At 31.8% G+C, this 22467-nt stretch overlaps 1 protein-coding gene and 1 non-coding gene across 2 annotated transcripts; one reads left to right on the forward strand and one right to left on the reverse strand.

The window, feature by feature from the left end:
* Window positions 1-2899: 2899 nt before the first annotated feature.
* Window positions 2900-2971, reverse strand: TRNAG-UCC (transfer RNA glycine (anticodon UCC)). The gene has a single exon. It is a non-coding gene; the product is annotated as a tRNA-Gly (tRNA).
* Window positions 2972-10274: 7303 nt separating this feature from the next.
* LOC103491130 ((-)-germacrene D synthase-like) lies at window positions 10275-13764 on the forward strand (the record flags this gene model as incomplete). Its single annotated transcript, XM_008450957.3, is given in 7 exon segments — window positions 10275-10542; window positions 11215-11294; window positions 11296-11588; window positions 11848-12066; window positions 12359-12503; window positions 12597-12845; window positions 13356-13764. Coding segments are annotated over 7 exon segments (1548 nt in total), but the record flags the coding sequence as incomplete, so codon positions are not given.
* Window positions 13765-22467: the final 8703 nt, after the last annotated feature.

The raw sequence follows: 22467 nt of genomic DNA on the forward strand, positions 1-22467 counted from the left end.
GTCACATGAGCCATAACTTTTGTCTCACCTTTGCTTATTTATTACCAACTATACATTCCCCTTCATGGTAGTTTTATGCATTATTTTCCCATATTACTAACTATATTCATATTCCTATGATCGATAGTCGGATCTTTTAACTTTTTGAACTTAAAAAATTAAATTATTGAACGATGGGTTAAGTATTTTTTTCTTCTAACAACATATGAAGTAGAGTGAAGTGAAACCCTATAATCTTGAGATTGATAGCATATTCTATACGCCGGTTAAGTTATTTTGGTATATATAATTCATATTATATATATCTAAACGAAAAAGTATTGCAAAAAAATAATATAAATTAGCAATTGCATTAAGGAAGTTTAAGTGGAATATAATAAGAGAATAACAACATTCAAAATATTTAGAACCCTATTTGAAAAGTCTTGAAAAAAAATAATAGTAAAAATATACTATTGGTAAAGAAAGATGTGTGAAATGCATTCTTGATGTTGAAAGTATATAGTTTCTTAATTAAAAATTGAACCTTAGTTAACTAATGTTATTGCTTATATATATAATAAAAATTCTTTTATTTGAGACTACGTGACTTTACTATTTTTCCTTTGCTCCCCTCTCCCTTTCCTTCCTTCTACTTTTGTATGTTTTCAACGCCTTCAAATCTGGAGGAACAATCTTATTAGGTCTAGATTTGGATCAACTTATCCAAGACTATATCCAGGGAAGTTTGACGATTGGTTGATATAGTACAACGAGACATGTACAAGCGATTATGTAATTGAAGAGGAGGGAGAGAGAAAAGAAGAACAAACTAGGTTGGAAAAATGAATGACAATTGCAATGGACGAAATGAAAGTGGAGGAAACAAACTCTTGCCTTGTAAAAAGAGGAAGGAAAAATAGGGATGGGTGAAAGGGATAGAGATAAGAGGAGGGAAAGAGAGAAACTATAAAAACCCAAGGAAGCTTACGTTGCCACCTCATATGACTTTGTGCTTCACTAAATGGAAGGAAAAGGCAACACACATACGTAGAGCCAAAGAAGTCAAATGAATTCCATTTCATCTCCCAACCACGTAAAGGAATATATACTTGAAAAGGTGATGAGTTAAAATCACTTTTTAGTCGAAAGCATTCGTAAAAGTAATGATTCAATCTATAAACTTGACATTTGATTTATAATCTTTTAGTTCTTACACTTTCAAATTTATAATGAGTACTTATTAATTTTTTTGTCGCAAAAGGTCTTACTAAAAGTACATAATTTAATATCTTTTTATTTTATAAATAATCTTAATGTAACACGTGTAAGAAATTTCATTTCACTAGAGATGAATATTACTTCTTTTTTTTTTCAAGAATAACAAATAAACTTTTCAAAATCCAATGATATACTTCAAAAGGTTGTGGTATATTGTATAATTTAACCTTTTGTTTGGTTGTTGTTGTCCACTAGTATATGGGGAAACATAGTGTCCCACCAAGGCCTTACCACATCTTTGCTTTTCAGAGCTTTTTGAGTACTTTATACTTTTATGCTTGTGTTCCATTTTTTTCTCACTGAATTTGGGGAGCAACTTTTTCACTTTTTATGCCATGAGGGAGAAAAAATTGATTCTTTCACTTTCTTTGCTTTCTTTTATAGTTTTATTCATTTATTAAATACAAATTTCTACTACTTTTTAAAATAAAATAATCCATCCAAACTATCCAAACTTTTCAAGTATAATAACTTTCCCTTTTAGCTTAAGCATTCAAATTTGTTTCATTAAATATTTTTGAGTCTTTGAAGTTGTTTTAAGAAATATATATCTTTTAATCAAATAAACTTCGAAATCAACGTAGTTAGTTGATGTGTAAGAACTAAAAGTTTATAATATTATAAAATATTAAGATTTGTTGTGTTACAATTATTTAATAGTAAAAAATACTATTAAAGATCATTTATTATAATTAAATTTCACACACTTATAACTTTCATGTCAATTTACATAAATTATATCACGCACATATACCAATTTTTACACCAAACTTTACTTTAATATAGTAAGTATAGATTTTGTTAAATAATATGGGTAAAAAATGACACATTTTTTTACCATATTTTTAGTACAACTATTGTGGGATGGAGGATTAGACATTCAACTTTTAGGAAGAAATGTCATGTTAATTATTGTTGGATTAAAGCTGATCATGACAAATTTTACACATACGTTTTACATATAAATTTGTTTAAAATACAAATATATGGAGACATTTTCAAATACAATAAAGTGAACCAAATGATTTATAAATATAGGAAAATGTCATTGTCGTCTATCAATGGCATCGATAGAAAATGATAGACAATGACATTTTGCTACATTTATATTTTATAAATGTTTTCAATAATTTTATCATATAAAATAGTTCTCCTTTTTCTATATAATTGTATACTCTTACACTTACCCATAAACAATATATTATAGAATGGGATGAAATCATTTAATTTTAATATAGCAATAGGGGTGAAATCAATTTGTATTTTAGAAATTAATTTATCTTATTAATCACTGAAAAAATTTAGAAAGTTTGTTGATGAGTTTTATAATTCAGTATAAATAATTTGAAAAAGAAAAAAAAAAAAAACAAAACTTAAACCTAAATCTATATCAAAGGATTGGAAGACTAATTTACCACTGTACCAACTAATATTATTGATAAAATGCAAATTTTGTTTCGAATATAAGTTATATAATGAACATGAAGTTGAGAGAAGCTCCCCTCAACCTCTATGAAATAAAATTTGAAAATATATCTAAAACCAAATAGAAAAAAAAATAGTTTGAAAATTATATGCAAAAGATTTTGGCAAACAATGCAATACACAGGAAATCTAAAACTTATAAGAATAAATAAAATGCGTTTGCCGGGAGTCGAACCCGGGTCTATTGCTTGGAAGGCAATTATCCTAACCGTTGGACTACAAACGCTAATTTGTTGATTTCAAAATTCTTAACATATTTAATTTTTTAAATAAAATTTAATTATTATTCAATCAATTTTAGCATTTATATTTAGTATTATATTGATTCAGAAGTCATATTCAACTGTGTAAAAATTTATGCAAAACAATAGTTTTAGAACAAAAGTGACCCATTAATTAAAATTTAGAGTTTAAATGATAGAACTCGAAAAGGTTTAATTTAAATCATATATAAAAGAACTCACTCATTACAAAAATTAGGAGATTTTGTGAATGTTGAAAGCGTAGATACTAGTAGGTATACACATAGAAGAAGGAAGTTGACCCAAGTGTATAAAGGCCGGCCAACTAGTTTAATGGAGAGAAATAGGTATAGTTTGTGTAAGCAATACTTGCTTACATCGTCAATTTCTAAACCCTAGATCCTTTAATTTATAAGAACAGCCCATGGGCCATAATTTCTAAAGAAGGATGTACCTAAAGCCCAATTCGGCCCAACAATGAAAATGGAAGTGGAATAGACATTATGATCGAGGAGAATTGCCACATTTTAAAATCAAAAAAGTTTCTTAATCTACCGAATTAAAATTAATTAACATCCATCGCGAATTAAATCTTAACAAATCAACTTATCACTCAAATAATTTAAAATAATTAAAATAGAATTTTAAGTTACAACATCCTATCATTGCTTTGAGTAATTAAATATTTCTTTTCTCACTTTTATGTTTTGACTCAAGTGTTTTATTCATAAACTTACCAATCATAACCCTATATTTTGTGTGGGGATTAAGAATAAAAGTAATGTTCCTTTTATAAAGAAGCAAATGAGAATGAATATGACTTTTCATTTTAGAGGTGGGAGGTTTGAATCCTCTGACACTATAATATTATACTAAAACCGTAACAACCAAACTCTTTATACTAAGTCGAAGTCATTACTAATTTAAAAGATAAATAAATTATATTAAATTAAAATCAGAAAATAAAACAAACCTCAAATACTCATTAAAAATCATAAACAAATGTACGTAAAGATAAAATTAAATAAAATCATAACTCGGACCCTATCTAGTTTTAAAGAAAAATAAATAAAATATAATATAATAAAATAAAATAAAATAAATGCATTTGATCAATGGTATAAGGCAAAAGCAAAAAGATCCATATGACTCGCTACCGTCACTTCTTGTCATTCGCCAGCTTCCCTCTGCCCTTACCTCTACCTTTGCCTGAAAAATTAAACAAGAAAGAGTGAATATAAAAATATACTCAGTAATGGACCCACTACTAGTCCTGCTAGGTGTCTGTTAACTTTCTATTAGAGTCCTGTAAAGTGGTACCCCTAAACTGGCACGTTCCCGTTCCCGTACACGTGCAATCTGTGATCCCGTAGGAACATATCTGGTCTTCGGTGAACCCAAAGGAACACCTAAGGCAACTGGTCTTTAGTATACCCGAAGGGCACACTAAGACAATCGGGCTGTGAGTGACCCTAACGAATCACTCATAATCATGTCTATGTCTATGTCATACTGGACTGATGATCCCGTCGGATTACACAATCATAAAAGGTGGTGATCCCGAAGGACACCCATGCGGGTACGACTCTAATAGCTAAAGTTAACAGCACAATCTAACCATAGCATGTAATATAACATACATTATCATAAGTATGACATAAGTATCGATCATGTCATTTTAAATCAAACATTGTCATCAAAGACATAACACAGTCGTCATCATCAGTATACTACTAGTAATAAACATGTTAACAACTACCATCATCAAACACCTATATAATGATAGTAATTATCAATAGCATCCAATTATACATTTTAACTATCACTAATACATAACCATAAGTACATGCAGTCTCTTAAATTTAGTTCAAGGGTCTAGTAGTAGAATCTCTTACCTGGAGATTAGTTAAAACCGAGATTTTCCTAACAAGGTCATGCTTCCCAAGGGTAAATCTTAAACAATAAGGGTAAATAACTAAGTTTAATAATTTAACTCGCAGTTGATTAAGAATCCAAAAATCCAGTTGATTTAACTTACCATGAAATTGATTTACACTTAGTTGGACAAATTCTCAACTCAATTTCTAGTTAAATCTAACCAATTTAATCCAACATTCAAAATTTTATTAGTTAGAGCCCAAAAATCAATATTTGTTGGCCACTAACCAAAACCCAACTCAAACTTACCAAAAATAGGTGAAAAGGACAAAAAAATAGGTTAGGTGGCTTAAATGGCTTGGAAGACAGGGATCGGCTTGACTAAGGCACGGAAATTAACTCAGGTAGGTGGTCGGCTCGGGAAGAAACCGACTGGGATGTGCTTTAGGGGAGTCGCGGCTCGGACGGCTTGTACAGGCGCACGCGACTCACTCGGGTGCGACTCGAACTTCGCGCTGTGCTCGCGGCTCGGCTTGGGCGCTGCAAGTTTCGACTACAGAAGTCGCGTGCAGCGCGGGTTGAGTTTGGCTAAGGCGCGCTCGACTGCCGTGGGGATGCGATTAATCGAAGACGAAGGTGTGGCTTGCTACGATCGCCGTGGACGGCAGCTCTTCGAACACCGTGGCGACACTCGCGACGGTGAGATGGAGGTGGACGACTGAAGCGCTTAGGTCGTTGGCTACCTTCAACGATGATTAATGAAGGAGACGGGCGGCTTGCGGATGACGATGGCAAAACGGGAACGACGACCGACTGGGCTTCGACGGCGATGCACAAACGCTAAGGCAAAGACGGAGTAAATCAGATCGAGACGGAGATAGCTTGGCTTTGGGTTTCGGTCGACGATGAAGACGCTGACGGACGAAAGGGGATACTGCAGGTGTGGGTCGGCGACCGACTAGCTTACGGAAGGAAAACGACGAAGCTGGGCGGAGGCGAGCGACGACGTAAGGGTTTTTAGGGTTAGAGTTTTCCTCTCTTTTTTTTTCTTCCCAATGAAGAAGATGGCACAACTCCCTATGCCACATTTAAACAAAATAATAATGATAATAATAATAATAATATTATTATTTTTTATCTTATCCTTTTTCTTTTCTTTCTTTCCCCAAATAATCATCCAAATCTTCTTTCACTTCATTTAAAATCCATTAAATCTTTTCTTTAAACTCAAATTTTCCTCTCTCTTCAATCCAATCACCTTTATCTTTAAAGAAATAAAAAAATAATATCATTACCTAATTATTTTAACTTTAAAATCAATTAATTATACAATCAAATATATAATCAATCAAAAATTTTCAAATACAAACAATTAGATATTTTTTCAAAATATCTAATAAGTTCCAATAAAATTCAACAATGAAATAACACCTAAAATAAAAAATTTAAACTTAAGATAATTAAAAATAAATTACCTTAAATTTTGGAGTATTACAAAAATAATAAAATTTATATAATTTACAAATAAAACGATGGGATATGGAAATTTTTTATAACACTTGTTATTTGATTCTCATATGGTTGCACGACACCTTCTCTTTAACTTGGGTTAAGTTCATGGTGGGGTTAATTAACTATCTGGGTCTGTTTTTTATTTTGCATGGTCCACCAGTGCTCAATAATTATTATGGTCTAGATAACGCCTAAAAGAAATTAAGATAAATTTTAAACTTAATTATCTTAGTTTAGTTTAATTTAATTATGTTTGAAATTTTTGAATGTTATTTTGAGATATATTGTTTGATCTCAGGATTAATTAAATATTTATTAAAAAAATATTTAACTAATTATTGAAATTTTAAAATTTGGGTTGTTGAAGATTTTACATAGATTGAATGATATTGGTTAATGATGTTGAAAGAGACCGGCGCGGCTGGACGAAACGGAAATGGAAACGCCGACTTACGATCTGGTGGTGGAAGACGGCTGGGAGTACGCGATGGAGACTTGGCGCCCTGGACGGAGACTTTTTCTCGGCGACGGCTGGACGGAGATGAAGAAGGAGGTTGAGCGGCGGACGACGAACTGCTCACGGGGCGGGTGTTAGGTGGATGAACGAAGAAGAAGATGAAAAGTTGATTTCTTTTTTTCACGCTGACCGAGAGGGGAATTAATATTATTAGTATTAATATCATTTTCTTTTTCTTTTTTACTGCTCGACCGACGAAAAGCAAAGATGCCGGACGAAGAAAGGAAAGGATGGGCGGCAGCTGCACTACGAAAAAAATGGAGAAGAAAAAATGACGCACACAAATCTAGAAGTTTAAAATTTTGAAATAATAATAATAAGTAAATCGATCAAATGTTCTATCTATAAAAATACACGTAAAATATGTATAATGAAAACCGTTTGGAACATATTCTGCGTCTTTACCTATTCTAATCTTTCAGTAGTGAATAAATACAATTAACACAAAAAACACAATTAAACACAAAAAAAACACAATTAAACACAAAAAATCATCGTTAATAAATTTGTTTTTGAAAATTAAATCTATTTTTCTTCGATTTCTTATGATAACTTGCATATTTACTGAATAAAAACTTAGAATAATTTTAAACCAAATTTAAAAAAAAAAGAAAGAGAAGAAAAAAACTTAAAACCACTTTTTCTACTCTTGAAAATTTGGCTTTCAACTTCTTAAAATATTAATAAAAAAGTAAATAACAAATCAAGAAATTTAACAAATGGAAGAGGTTATCTTTGTTTTTAAATACTAAAAATCAAAGGAATCAAATTGTTAACAAGAGCAAAATATTTTTAAGAGACATTTTCAAATATAGCAAAATAAATCAAAATATTTACAAAATACAGCAAAATTTTATTAATGTATATCAATGGACTTAATAAATGTATACCGTTGATAGAATTTAAAATTTTGCTATATTTTGTAAATATTATCACTACATTATGCATATAACAACCTTTCTCCAAAAGTGTGCCATACGCCGAAGAGTTCACGTCACAAACATTAATATTTGACTTGTATCCAACTTAAATTCCAAGTCTTTTATCCATGCAAAGTGTGCTTCACACCTTTTTTCAAATTACCTTAAGACCATTCATTTATTTATTCATTGAATATCTATTCCTATAAATATCACTTTGTTAAAGCTCTAAAATTATGTTCAAAAGCTACATACCAAAGGAAAAAATAAGTGTCATTATGGCATTTGATCAAGTGATCATAAGGTCCAAAAATGACTCGTTCAATGATGGGGTTGTTGTCACTCGTAGATGTGCCAACTTTCAACCAAGTGCTTGGGGAGATTACTTCATTTCTTGTCAGTCCAACACTATGGTATATTTGTTTTATAGTTACATGTTTGGAAAAAATTTGTATGTTTGGGTGTATGTTCTTTTTTCTTTTATGACCATTTGATGTAATTTTGTTGCCTTCTATAGGCCAAGATTTTGTTTGTTTTTATTTCTAACTTTGTTTTCTAAAAATAAAAGATATATTTACTTTTATTTTTCTAATAGTTTAGGGTGTGTTTGGATTACCTTTTAAACAGTTTAAATTTGAAAAGACAATTATTTAAAAAAAATGAGCTGTTTGATAACTTTTCCAAATTTACAAATGCATTTGTAAACAATGAGATTGAACAATAATCCATTTTAAAGAAAATACTCAAAACCAAATTTTGAGAAAATAGACTTTTAAACAAAATTATGTATATTAAACCCTTGTAAAAAGATCCAACAAAACAAGTAAGTGTTTATATTTTAAACTCATTTTAAAGAAAAATGTTTAAAAGAAAATGTATTCTTGAAAAACATTTTTTTCATGTATAATCCAAATGTACTTTTAGATTTTCAACTTTAATGTATACAATGGAATCTTTATCGATCATTAGAAGAATGATTACGAATTAATGAGGTTTCTTAAGTATGTACATTGATAAGCGTGTTGAGCTATATTTAGTGACCATAAATTTGCTTATAAACTGAAAAAGACCAAATTGTCCCATATTATAAAAATTGACATTTAATTTCGATGAAAGTTTTGACCCTAAGTAATACAATTTTACAAATTTATAATAAAATTACATTGTTATATATTAAAAAATCATTTTGAATGACATAACCGTTAGAAAAATATCATCATGTAAACCCTAGCTATATATTCATAATAAAGTGGTGGATAAGTTAAGATTGAATTTTAAAAAAAAGTGGAACACCGAAATTTTGACTAATTGTCGAATGATGAATTTCAAAGGACGCAGCCAAAGGAGAAGGAAAGGAAGTTCAAAATTTTGACTAAGTATTAAGTGTGTTAGGTGTATTTGAATATATAAACTTGGTGAATTTAAAAACACAAAATAGAACTCAAACTATATATACCAAAGAGAAGGGTGATTTATTTTAATTTCCTTATTACGTCTCTATTTGAAAGTTTAATTCGATTCATATGATTATAAAACAAAATTCAAATATTAGATAAAACAATAAAAGCCAATATCTTTGAACTATATAAAATTGTACATTATAGACACATATTAGAGTGACATATATCTTGATTTATGATAATGATTTACTTAGAGCTTATGTTTTTCTCTCTTATAACATATCTTTAGAGCTCGATTAAGTTTCTTATCGAGTAGAAACAAACTATATATAATGAAGTAGAGAGATCGAGTAGACTAATTTGTACGATTTTACTTTTATATATAAACAATACTTAAAAAGATATCTTTTACTATTTAACATATTTTCTTTCAATGATTAATCGAGTCAATAAAATAATAAGCTTACAAAATAAAAAGAGCATAACATTGTCCTATGCATGTTATCAACTTCATTAACATAATAAACGTTTATTACGTTAATGAAAGAAGTTTTTTTTTTCCTCCAAAAAAGATACGATTGGATCATATGCAAAGGCATCAAATTAATTACAATGGCTCTTTCAATGATAACGGTGTTCTCCTCGTGGATCATCAAAGTTTCAACCCAGTTGTTGGGGGACATTATTTCCTTTATCATCAATCCAAAACTATGGTATATACAATATTAATGAGCATCACATAGATGATATTTGTTGCCTTCGTGATGAAGTGTTTTTGTTTCATATTGTTTATTATTTAAATGACATGTTTTAGTCCATAATATTTGAAGAGTTTTATTCAATTTAGGAAATCTAATTTGGAAGAACTTCATTCTTTCTCTGGACACACCTTGTTGGTATCAACCGTGAAGTATATGGAATTTATACTTTCACGAAAATTAAAGAACACAAAATGTATTTTAACCTAATTTTTATCATTAATTTAAATTTCATTTATGTTTCTAAGAAATATATAATTAATGAAATATGATTTTTTTTGGAATAAATATATTATGAAAATTAGGAAGAAGAAGAAATGGTTGAGGAAGAGGTTCAAAAGCTCAAGGAAGAAGTGATGAGCATGTTTATCATTGCTCAAAACCCTTCCCAAAAGTTAAGTTTGATTGATTCAATTCAACGCTTAGGTTTGTCTTATCACTTTGAGAAAGAGATTACTGAGATCTTGCACCACATGCAAAAGCCTTCCGTAGTTGACAATGATGAAAACATTTACGAGGTTGCCCTTCGATTTCGATTGCTTAGACAACAAGGCTATGCTATCCCAACTGGTATGTTTCTTCCAACAATACTCAAGTACATCCTAAAATGCAAATATCATTGTACGTTACACCCTGAAAAAAGCTTTGAACTTCTAAAAAAAAAGCACTTGAAAAGTACTAAGTTGGGTGACCACTTGAAAAGTATTAAGTTGGGTGACCACTTGAAAAGTACTAAGTTGGGTAACCACTTGAAAAATTTTCATGTTGTGCTCTTCTAAAAAAAAAAAAAAGCTTTTGAGCTTCACAATACACACCTTAATATATATTTTTCAACCCTGAAACAATTTAAAAAAACTGTTAAAAGTTTTTTCCTCTAGTTGGAAGGATTCTAAAAGTAAATTAAATGTACTATTTTTAAATCGCACGCCGAGAATATGAGAGACTAGTGTTTCCAAACACAATATTTCTAAGACATACTTTTGACACAAAATTATTATTAGTTGTTTCCTCTAATTAAAAACATGTAGTTTAACTACTAATTTTTTCTAATCTACTTTGAAATGTTATTTTGAAGTTATACCAACCCTTATAAACAAATAAAATAAAGTTTTAAATTTGTTTCGGTTTCATTGTTTTCCCCGTTATGGCTAATATTTTTCCCAAAATCACCATTCCTTTTGTCAATTTTTGCTTAAACAATCTAATCTAACGAGAACTGACTTGTTTGTAAATTTTAAACAGAGATATTCAACAAGTTTACAAATGAAGATGAAGATTTCAAAGAATCAATTGTGAAAGGAAAAAGGGAAATAATGAGTTTGGTATGAAGCATCACATTGGAGAATGAAGGGAGAGATTATATTGGATAGAGCTTTAGCATTTACGACTACTAAGCTTGAAGAAATGGCTATGGATGTTAGCTCTCCTTTTAGAGATGAAGCTGCATATGCTTTGAAATGGCCAATCCTAAAAGCTTTGCCAAGGCTTATCATCAAACGCCATATCTCTATCTATGAAATGGACCCATTGAAGAACAATGTTTTGCTCAAATTCGCTAAGTTGGATTACAATTCTATGCAAAAACTCTACCAAAAAGAACTATGTGAAGTTTCGAGGTGATCCCCTTTTTCTAAATCATAAAGTTTTTATAATTATTTTTTGAATTTAATAAAGATATTAAAATTTTGATTTGATCAACAATTGTTGAGTTGCTAGTAGGATTAAATATAATCCTCCTTGGTTAAATACCTTGTAGTGAAAAATTATTCGATGAGCCTAATTTAGCTTTTTGTAATAGAATATTTTCTAATTTTTATCTAGGAGACATGCAATTTTTTTGGGAGCTCTAACTGGGTTTTGTGTATATATATATAGATGGTGGAAGCATCTAAATTTACTTGAAGAACTATCTTTTGCAAGAGATAGGATGGTGGAGAGTTACATTTGGGCATTGGGAGTTTATTATGAACCCAAATATTCTCTTGGTAGAATAATATTAGCCAAAATTGTTGCTCTTGCAACGGTTCTTGATGATATGTATGATTTATATGCTACACTGGATGAACTTCAACTATTCACACAAGCAATTGAAAGGTTTGAACAACTCATCATTCTTTGATCGATTTAATCTTTTGAATTATTATTGCTTTTTGAGAATGTTTAAAGTGGACGAATCAAATATATCTGATCTTAAAATCTTACTACGAGGTTTATGTTATTTAAGTTACATATACTCGTTTTGGCAATGTTAGTATGGTTATGTTAGTGGTTAAAGATGAAATATATGTTACTAATTTCTTTCACCATTGGAGAGATTAACATAGCTATTTTGTAAAACCCTAAACCCTAAAGCTAATAACATATCTTTTTGATTAAATTATTTCAGATGGGATATGAATTGTATTGTGAAACTCCCAAAGTACATGAAAATTTTCTATGGAGTTATATTAAAACTTTATGAGGAGATTGAAAAAGATATCAACAAGGACAACGTTACTATTCCATATGCTATTCACTATGCAAAAGAAGGGGTGAGAAAATTTTAATTTACTCGTCAATATTATATAATTTTATTTTCAAATTTTCAAGCTTTTCTAATATATATGTTAAATAATTGTGTATAGATGAAAAGGCAATGTAGAGCTTATTTTGCAGAAGCAAAATGGTTTCATGAAGGGTATGTGCCTACATTTGAAGAGTACATGAAAGTAGCAACTGTGTCAACTTGTTATTATCTTTTTGTTCCAATTTCATTTGTTGGAATGGGAGTTGCTGCTTCAAAAGAGGCTTTTGAATGGGTTGAGAGTGACCCAATGCTTCTTAAAGCAAGTGGAATAATTGGGAGGCTCATGAATGACGTAACTTCTCACACGGTAAGAAAAAGTTCCTCTTAAAGTTTTGTCCTTGCATTTAACTTTATTGAAATTTTCAACTAGCAGTTCTTTCATATAAATTGAGTTGTCACACAACACGCTCTATGGTTTAAAAAAGTGTGTCCAAGAAAGATAATCTACTAATATAGCATTGAAATTTACAAATTTAATGAGTAGAGCATCATCTTTCTTTCTTTTTCTATTTTTCGCAATTTAACCGAATTTTTTTTCTTTCGCTACGATGTATCTCTACTTTTCACATTAGCACTATTTAAATAGTAATTAGATCTCACGATATGCTTACTATAAAAAAAACAACTTGATAATATGTTTAAAAAACAAATTGAATGTATCCAATAATAATAATTGAGATCAACATGCAAGTTATTGAGTAGAGGACTACTACTTTAAGATTTGCGATTATAATGAATTGAATATAAGAAATTCTACATATAGACGATGCAAATTATTCCATTTGACTAATATTTGTTATGTTTCATCTGTAATTAGTTTGAACAAGAGAGAGGTGATGTTGGCTCAGCTGTTGAATGTCACATGAAACAACATGGATTATCAGAAGAAGAAACCTTAGTGGAATTGGAGAATGAAGTGATTAAAGCATGGAGAGATATAACAGAAGATTATATCAAAACTACAAACATTTCAAATGAAATCCTTTTACGTGTGTTGAATCTTGCAAGACTCTCAGATCTATTCTATAAAGAAGAAGACGGTTACACATTTGTTGATAAGACGACAAAACATTTCATTGCCTCTATCATCGTAGAACCTTTACCAACTTAAATGTTTTAAGCATTACTATATGAGTATTATATGATGCATAAAGTTCGTCTCAGCTTGCAAGAGTGTGTTCGATCACAAGAGATTCTTAAAAAGTAATTATGTTATATGCATTGTAGCACCCAAAAAATAAGGTAATCTTAACTTTAATTATCTTAGTGTAATTTGATTGAAGTTGGATTTATTAAGGTGTTAATTTGAGATAGTTTGTTGATTTGTAGAAATTAGATTTTATTTGAATACTTTGGATGAATATTTAATTAAGTATGAAAAGTGAGATTTTGGTATTTTGAAGATTTAATTTTGGGTTGATTATTTTGGTGTTGAATTTGAATGAATCAAGAACAATTATATATATATATATATGTATAGATAGATGTATACAATTAAAGAAATTTTGATATGAGAATAATTATATTGGTGATGATATAATTATTTAAAGAAAGAGAAAAATAATTATAATTTAAGAAAGATTTAGAGGAAAGACCTACTTTAGCTAGGATATTTTGGAAATATCCTAAATTTAATTTTTTTTTTACTTAAATAGGAAATCACTTATTTTGTGGACAATTTTATCCTTAACATTAACAATTAATATATATAATTTTCGATTTTAATAAATAATCATTTCCTTAATTACATTATTGTTATCATAATTATATACAATATAATTTCCTTATTTAGACTTACAATTAATATTTAATAATTGATTAATTAAAAAACGTTTTTGTAATTATATTAATTTAGTTTCCTTATTTATAAATGCTCAAGCTTTATAATAAAATAATATATGTTTTTATATGGTAATATTATTTAAAAAGTATATCTTCATCCAATTTTCTCCATTTTTTCTCCTCCATCCTCTCTCTTCGTTATTCCATTTTCTGATATTTAGCTCGATTATTTCGTGGATAATAATTTTTCTTTATTTACATTTAACTTCTTCTCCCGGAATTTACCTCATTACCGATTTTCTACATCGTCGATTTTTCCAATCTTCTTCCGTCGGAAATCCTCAACCGTCGGAATCTTAAGATTATATTACAATGCTCACCTTCGTTTCTTTACGAATCCAACCACCTTCACATATATCAGGTTAGTTAAGATTTTGTAATATATACACAATTTTAATTAGTTATATTTACAATAGAAACGTTACAGTATTTAGATTACATTTTTGATATATACGTACATATTACAGTAGTTAAATTACATTTTGTTTCATTAGTTATATTTCTTATCTTTTATTCTAAATATATACCTAATATACTGTAGTTTATATTTACATTTTAAGTTACAGTAGTTATTTATTGTAAGTGTATATTTAAATATATACCCGTTTATCATAAATGTGTATTTAAATATATACCGGATTGACATTTTTGAAGTATATTTAGTTTGATATATACCCCTTAATATGTTCTACAGGATGACCAGAATTGCAGTATATTTCGATGGTTTTTTCAATGAATCACACAATTACGTTAGTTTTAGTGTGTCCGAGATTGTAGTTAATGAACATATGTGCTATAAAGATTTGTACAATAGCCTTAGATCCAAGTTAGACAGTATTATTGATATGAACAATATTGATATATACCTTTGCCTAGGTCCTATAAAATGTGTTAAGAATGGTTTGTCTATAACGAACGATAATGATGTTAAATGGGTTTACCATATAATAACATCGAATGTTGAGCGTCATATTGCCCTTATTGTTCATTCTGTTGGTCCTTTATCTATTTGTTTGGGTTCATTGACTTCGACTTCTTTTCAAACTCAAATTCATGATGATGGGGTAGATTTTTTAGCTATTTGAGTTAAAACCCCATTGTGAAACTTCCTCTTTTTAGATACCTACATTTCATACAAACAATAACAAACTTTTAGTATTAAAACCGAGTTATCTACATATATACATTTGAAATATACGTACATTTTCAGCAGCATATTCCTTTCCTTTCCCCTTGAACACAGTTTCGAACAATTTTCTTTTCGATATTGGTACATTGTCCTGCTCATAATCGAATATAATTAACAATAATATACAATTTTATAATATGTATAAATCACCAATATACCTCATATACCTCATCAGACTCGGATGAGAAGTTTTCAGGTACATAATGCGATATTTGTCCTTCATTAATCTTCAAACAAATATAATGAAGGGAATTAGCATCAATATATATATATTTAAGTACATATATACGTTAGTACATATAGAAATCTTATGTAATATATGCAATATATATACAACAATACATATAACATGTACTTACTTGTTTTCCTTTCTTCTGTTTGGGCATTTTGGCTTCTGGAGTTTCAAAAACCATATCCCTTCTTATAAAATTTTTATCATCGTACACTACTATCTGTGTACCTGTTGGCCCTTGTAAATCTTCTTCATCATTCTCAGGATAAATTGTTTGTATTGGTTCGTAATTCGGAGGTTCTTCATTTCTTATGTCCTCCTACGAAATATACACATTTTAAATATTTGTTTAACTATATATACAATATTTTATTGTATTTCAGTAAATATAAAATTTACCTCTGCATTATCTTCTATCAAAATAGGATTTTCCTTTGTTAGATTTAATCTTCTTCAGCCTTGATCCAAGGCATCTTTCGCTTCTTCTAACCATTTTTTTTCCAAGATTTTCCTATAGAGTATGGAAGAATATAAACTATGCAACAATATAAATTATGCAAGAATATAAACTACACAGTATGCGACATGCATTACTTTAATATATACAGACTTCAAAATTCATGTCCAATCAAGAAATACGTACAACCTGCAGTACTGTGTCTACATTATTTTGAAATTACATTCACAGTAACAAATGAGTATTTCACAGATTGTTCCATATATACCCCATTTGTTTCTACTTATTAATCGAATCAAAATAAGTTACTTCAACTGTAAAATTTGTCTATGTTCTATGCTATTATGTATAAAATTTTTCAAAATTAGATTCACATTAACAAATGAGTATTTCACAGACTGTTCCATATATACCCCATTTGTTTCTATTTAATAATCGAAACAAAATAACTTACTTGAACGGTAAAGATTATGTTGAGACGAAAATTGCCAAAAATTGATTTTCTGCTGAAGGATGAGGTATTGAAAACCCTAAACACGTTTTCAAGCTCTATCACTGCGCACGAAATAGATTTAATATATACGCCATTTAGTTGATAATAATAAGACAGAAAAAATGGGTCACCGGAATGGTTGAATGCTGCAAAAAACTCATCGAAATGGAAGAACGATGATGAAGCGATGAAAAATATTTCAAAAACCCTAACAATTTCTTGCAGAAGAACCTAGAGGAACCTACTGTGTATTACACGTTGTTCACTTTCCTTTCGTGGTTCGAAAATGCCTCAATATACGGCATTAACGTTACACTTTCCTTTTATTATTATTATTTTTAAATCGCTAATAATTAATTATGGGTAGTGTAGTAATTTGTGCCAGACTTTTATGTAAAAAATTAGCCCATTTAGTCCTTTAATGTAATATATAGCAAAATTAGGTTCATTGTGAAATATCATAGGCCTAATTAGGCTATTTGTGTTAAAACCCCTTAAAATATTATAATTATGAAGGTTATTATGTTATAGGAATTTTGGGAATTAAAAGAGATGATGTGATGGAAAGATTTAATGAGGAGAGAGAATAAAGTTATTTGGTTTGATAGGAATTAAAGGAAGATAGAGAATAAGTTGATTTTGTTTTTGAAATGGTAAAAAGAATAAGGAAAAAGAAAAATAAAATTATTATTAATTTTCTTAAATAGGTCTCGGGATACGTGTTATCACTATTCATCATCTTCTTCAAAGAAATCCTAGCTCCTAACCGCCGCCGCCGTCACAGCCACCACCTCCGTCGTCTCCGTCAACCTCTCTGCTGCACGCGTTCTCCTTCTCCTTCGTTGGCCACGGTGAAGCCGTCACGAAAGCCGTCACACTGAAGCACCGTTCTTCGCCTCACCGCTGCGTCATTCCATCGAGAAGCTTCACCGTCGATGAGCCTTCATCTTCCACTGTCGTGTCTTATTGAACGTCGCTTTTCGTAAGTCGTCCGGTAGTTCTTTGCGAGCCTAGCCGTGAGCACAAACTATTCATGTCGCTACTCTTTCGAAGCTGAGTCGATCTCTTCTACTCGTGCCGTGTGCCATCATCGAAGCCGCACACACAAGCCATAAGTCGAGCCGCCCCTGTGCTTGAACCGCGTGCCTTCACCCTCTTGAGCCATCTTCCTTTTGTTAGCTAAGCCACTAGTGAGCTAAGTTGAGCCACTTTCCTATTTTGGTGAGTATTTGAGTGGGTTTTAGGTATGCCCATCAAATATTAATTTTTGGCCATAAATAAATTACTTTTAGATTTAAGTTGAATTTTCTTTTAGTTGGATTATTTTTCTTGAAGGATTTTTTAGCTAAATTTTGGAGTAGTTATATGAGAAATTTTGCCTCAAAGGTTGAGTTGGTTTTAACCTCATTTGTTGGTAAGTTTGGAAACCCTAATTAAATATTTGGTAGATATTGGTTAGCAAAATTATTAATTTAATTTTATCTATATTTAAGACTGAATAGATTGGAGATTTACTGTGAACCAAAGAATTAGTATCTGTTTGCTAATCTCAAGGTAAGATATTCTTCTATTAGACCTTCGTATTGAAGTTAAGAGTTTGCATGTGATTTCTTCATTATGCATTGATGTAACTAAAATGCATAATGTATTGATGACGTATGTTGATAACTGAGTATGACTGATATTATGATAATGATGACTGATTTACGTTAATGATGATGCATGAAATATTAATCTCATGATTAAGAACGTTATGATTAATATTCATGCCATGTTTATAATGTTATGATCTGTTACATGCTATGGATTGTGTGTTCTGTTAACTTTGTCTATTAGGGTTGTATCCATATGGGTGTCTGTAACGCCCCGAATCTTCGAGGTAAACTTTTATCGTTTTGTGTAAATTTTTCGGAAATTTAAAATTTTGGAGTAAGTTCTCAGTTTCCTTCGAAGAGGGTAGAAAAAGAGATTTAGGGTTATGAATTTTTTTAAATTAATATTTTGTAAATTTCTATATAATAATAGGATATTAATTATATTATTATTATTACTATTTATTATAATTATCATAATTTAACATTAATATTATTATTATCATTTAATATTAATGTTATTATTATTTGTTATTATTATTATTCTTATTTATTATAATTATTATAATTTAACATTAATAGTATTATTACATCACATTATTATTATTATTATTATTATTATAATTTAATAACATTATTATTTAGTATATAAATAAAAAAAAAAATATATATAATAATAATAATAATAATAATAATAATAATAATAATTTTTAAAATCAACCCTAAAGCGCGCCGCCCCCCATTCCGTTTCTTCTTCTTCAACGTCTTCCACACGCAGGCCACCGCTGCCGTCCCCCAGCCTTCTCTTTTCCGCATTCGCCGGTCGCCATCCATTCTCTCCGTCTCCCTCTCTCTGTGGTGGTACCGTTTCCGTCTCCGTCGTCGGAATCTCACCGCTCTAGCTTTCGTCCGCCGCGGCCCATCCATTTCCGAACTCCCTCTCGATCTCACGCACCCGAACGGCGCCGTGCGTCCTTCATCTCACCGTGTCCGCCGACGCCCAGTCGCTCTCTGCCGCGTTGAAGCGGAGCCGGTCGTCGGACTCCTCCAAGCCGCGAAGCGTTCCCGTCGTCGAACGCCGAAGACCGTTGTTCGTGGTCGCCCCGGTTTCAAGCTGACCCGACCCGAGACCCGCTTCCAGTCCGACCTGCGATTCAAGCTGCAGATCCGAGTTGAGCCGAGCCGAGCCGCGAGCCGAGTCAAGCCGAAGATCGAGCCGAGCCGCGAGCCACAAGCCGAGTCGAGCCGAGCCATAAGCTGACTTGAGCCGAGCTGCGAGCCGAGCCGCAAGTCGAGTTGAGCCGAGCCGTGAGCCAAGGCCGAGCCAAGCCGAGCCGAGGGTGAGCCAAGCCGAGCCGAGCCACCTAAGCCATATTTTCCTCCCTCCACTTCGGGTCACGGTGAGTCTTCGGTAAGGATTGTTTTCGATGAATTCCCTAATGTTGCTACATCCGATTCGAGTTTGAATATTGGAATAAGATTTGGTCCTACCTTTCATCCCTTGAAGGTATTAAGGAGTTGACGTTTAAGTTCTCGGGTTCCGCGGCAGGCTTGTTTGGAGATAATTTTCCTTTCCTTGGGTAAGTCAACGGATGTTGCTTAAGACCATTTAAAATGACTTCTACTAGTATCATCGATTAAAACCTTTGTGTTTTCGTTTAGGTGGATCCGTTGAGCGTGGACTCGATTGAGGGGCATAACCGAGTTTCAGGTAAGGGTTTTCCTACTACTGGACCTCGGATCGAGGCTGGAAACGTAGTAATCCACAGGGGATTACACGTTAGTAACTGTACCGAATAAATGTATGTGTGTTTGACTCTTAAGTATTGTTACTATACTCTTGTCTGATGTAAAGGTAACGCGACCGCTAGTTGTAGCTTGTGTGCTATCGGGTGTAAGGAGTTGCTTGCGGATAGACCCCGATGCTGGATGTTCGGTATAGTGTGGTTATGTTAATGGGCCACGTTGTAGATTGGAATTGTATGTCGATGGACCTTGAAGTTTACGGTTGGGTACGTGGTAGTCATTGATCTGGACATTGAAAATATGGAGTTTGGTCGGGGAAGGACGGTGAGTCCGATTTTGATTGATTAGTTGACTGGGTCTAGGGGTTATCATAATGGTGTGCGAATTGGAAATGCGTATAGCAATTGCGGGTGTAGTTGTTTAAACCTATACTATCTGACTGGCAAAGCCTATGGCGGAACTGTAATATGAATGTTGTTGGGATATGGCTGTTGTAGACGGTTTAGTATGGACTGAGGGGTAACGGTTAGCTTCATCTATGGGGTAGTGTACCTTACGGATATGTGCATCCTTCGGGAGCACTAGACTGATATGTGCATCCTTCGAGAGCACTAGACTGATATGTGCATCCTTCGGGAGCACTAGACTGATATGTGCATCCTTCGAGAGCACTAGACTGATATGTGCATCCCTCGGGATCACTAGACTGATAGGTGTATCCTTCGGGATCACGAGACTGATATGTGCGTTCTACGGAACCACCTGACTGTTATGTAGGGTACCCCTGAATAGGAAGTTAACTGTTGTTCCCTAACGGGCCCAGTAGTGGGTCCCTTATTGGGTATGTTTATACTCACCCTTTTCTCTTCTTAAACTTTTCAGTTAAGGGCACAACGAGGGGCAGACCGACGAGAGGCAGGAAGGATGCGTGAAGGCCATATGGACGCGTCCGGTTTTCTTATTGCTTCCGCTGATGTATTTTGTTAGAATATTTGGTTTTGTGATTTTGAGTTGATGACCTGAGTTTTTAATTGAAACTTTTGTGACTGTGATTTAAAATAGGGCCCGAAACTGTTTTTGTAATATTTCTAACGTTTTAAGAAATCGTAACCGGTCCGTTATGAATTTTGTGTTGTGTGGTCGAGTCTTAGTACTGAGTAGTGACCTCAGCTTAGTCCGGAAAGTTGGGTCGTTACAGTGTCCCTCGGGATCACCATTGTTTTTATGACTGTGTGGTTCGACGGGATCACCGGTCTGTCATAAGATGTTATGTATATGAGTGGTCCGATGGGGTCACTTACAACCAGATTGTCTTTGTGTTCCTTCACATTCACTGAAGACCAGTTTGTCCGAGGTGTTCATTTGAGTTCACCGAAGACCAGATATGTTCCTACGAAATCATTAGATTGCATGTGTTTGGGAACACGCCAGTTTAGGGATACTTTTTTATAGGACTCTAATAGGAAGTTAACAGAAACCTAGCGGGACTAGTAGTAGGTCTCTTATTGAGTATATGTTTATACTCACTCCTTCTATATTTAATTTTTCAGGCAAAGGTAAAGGGAAAGGTATATGGAAGCTGGCGAATGACAAGAAGCGACCGCAACTTGCCATAGGGAACTTTTTGCTTCCACTTGTAGCCACTTAATTTTGTTCGGCCTTATTTAAAATTAATTCAATTGATAAATTAATTTTTGCCTTAATTTGGCTAATTTTTAATTTTGTGATTAACTACCTTTTTCTTAAAAAAAATGTTATTTATCTATTTTTAAAGTTTTGTGGGTAGTTTGGTTAGAGTAACTAAATCAATTAGTTATACTAACTAAGGTAGGTAGAGAATTACTCAATATGATAACTTTTTAAAATTGGTTTTGTTAATAAAGGCTCCATGCCATTTTGAGATGTATGCCAAAGTTAGTATTATTTTAAATTCAAAAAAATCCCACCATTTTGAATTTTTAGCCATCTGAAGAAATGATTTTGACTATAAATAATCTATTCTTCTTCATCCATGAGACAAAAACACAACATAAAGAAAATGCCACACAAAAAATCCTAAAAATTTTTATAACCTTCACATCTTCTCTTCACCTAAATCTCTAACCTTCATATCCTCTACTTCTCTTAACCTTCATATCCTCTACTTCTCTTAACCTTCATATCTTCTTAAAAAAATAAAAAGGTCTACAACATCCATTTTATCTTCTCTTCTATCAACTCTCTAAATCTTCATCTTTCTCCCTACAATGTCAAGAATCCAACACACAAAAACTCCAACTTAGTTGGAGGTGTATGGTAGGGCATTGGTCCCAATGATCCACACCTCAAACAAGTAAGTTTAGTGTGTTGGGATTTCAATCTTTATTTCTTTTCTTTTT

The sequence above is a fragment of the Cucumis melo genome, chromosome 6, assembly GCF_025177605.1.
Source record: "Cucumis melo cultivar AY chromosome 6, USDA_Cmelo_AY_1.0, whole genome shotgun sequence".
Lineage (NCBI taxonomy): Eukaryota > Viridiplantae > Streptophyta > Magnoliopsida > Cucurbitales > Cucurbitaceae > Cucumis > Cucumis melo.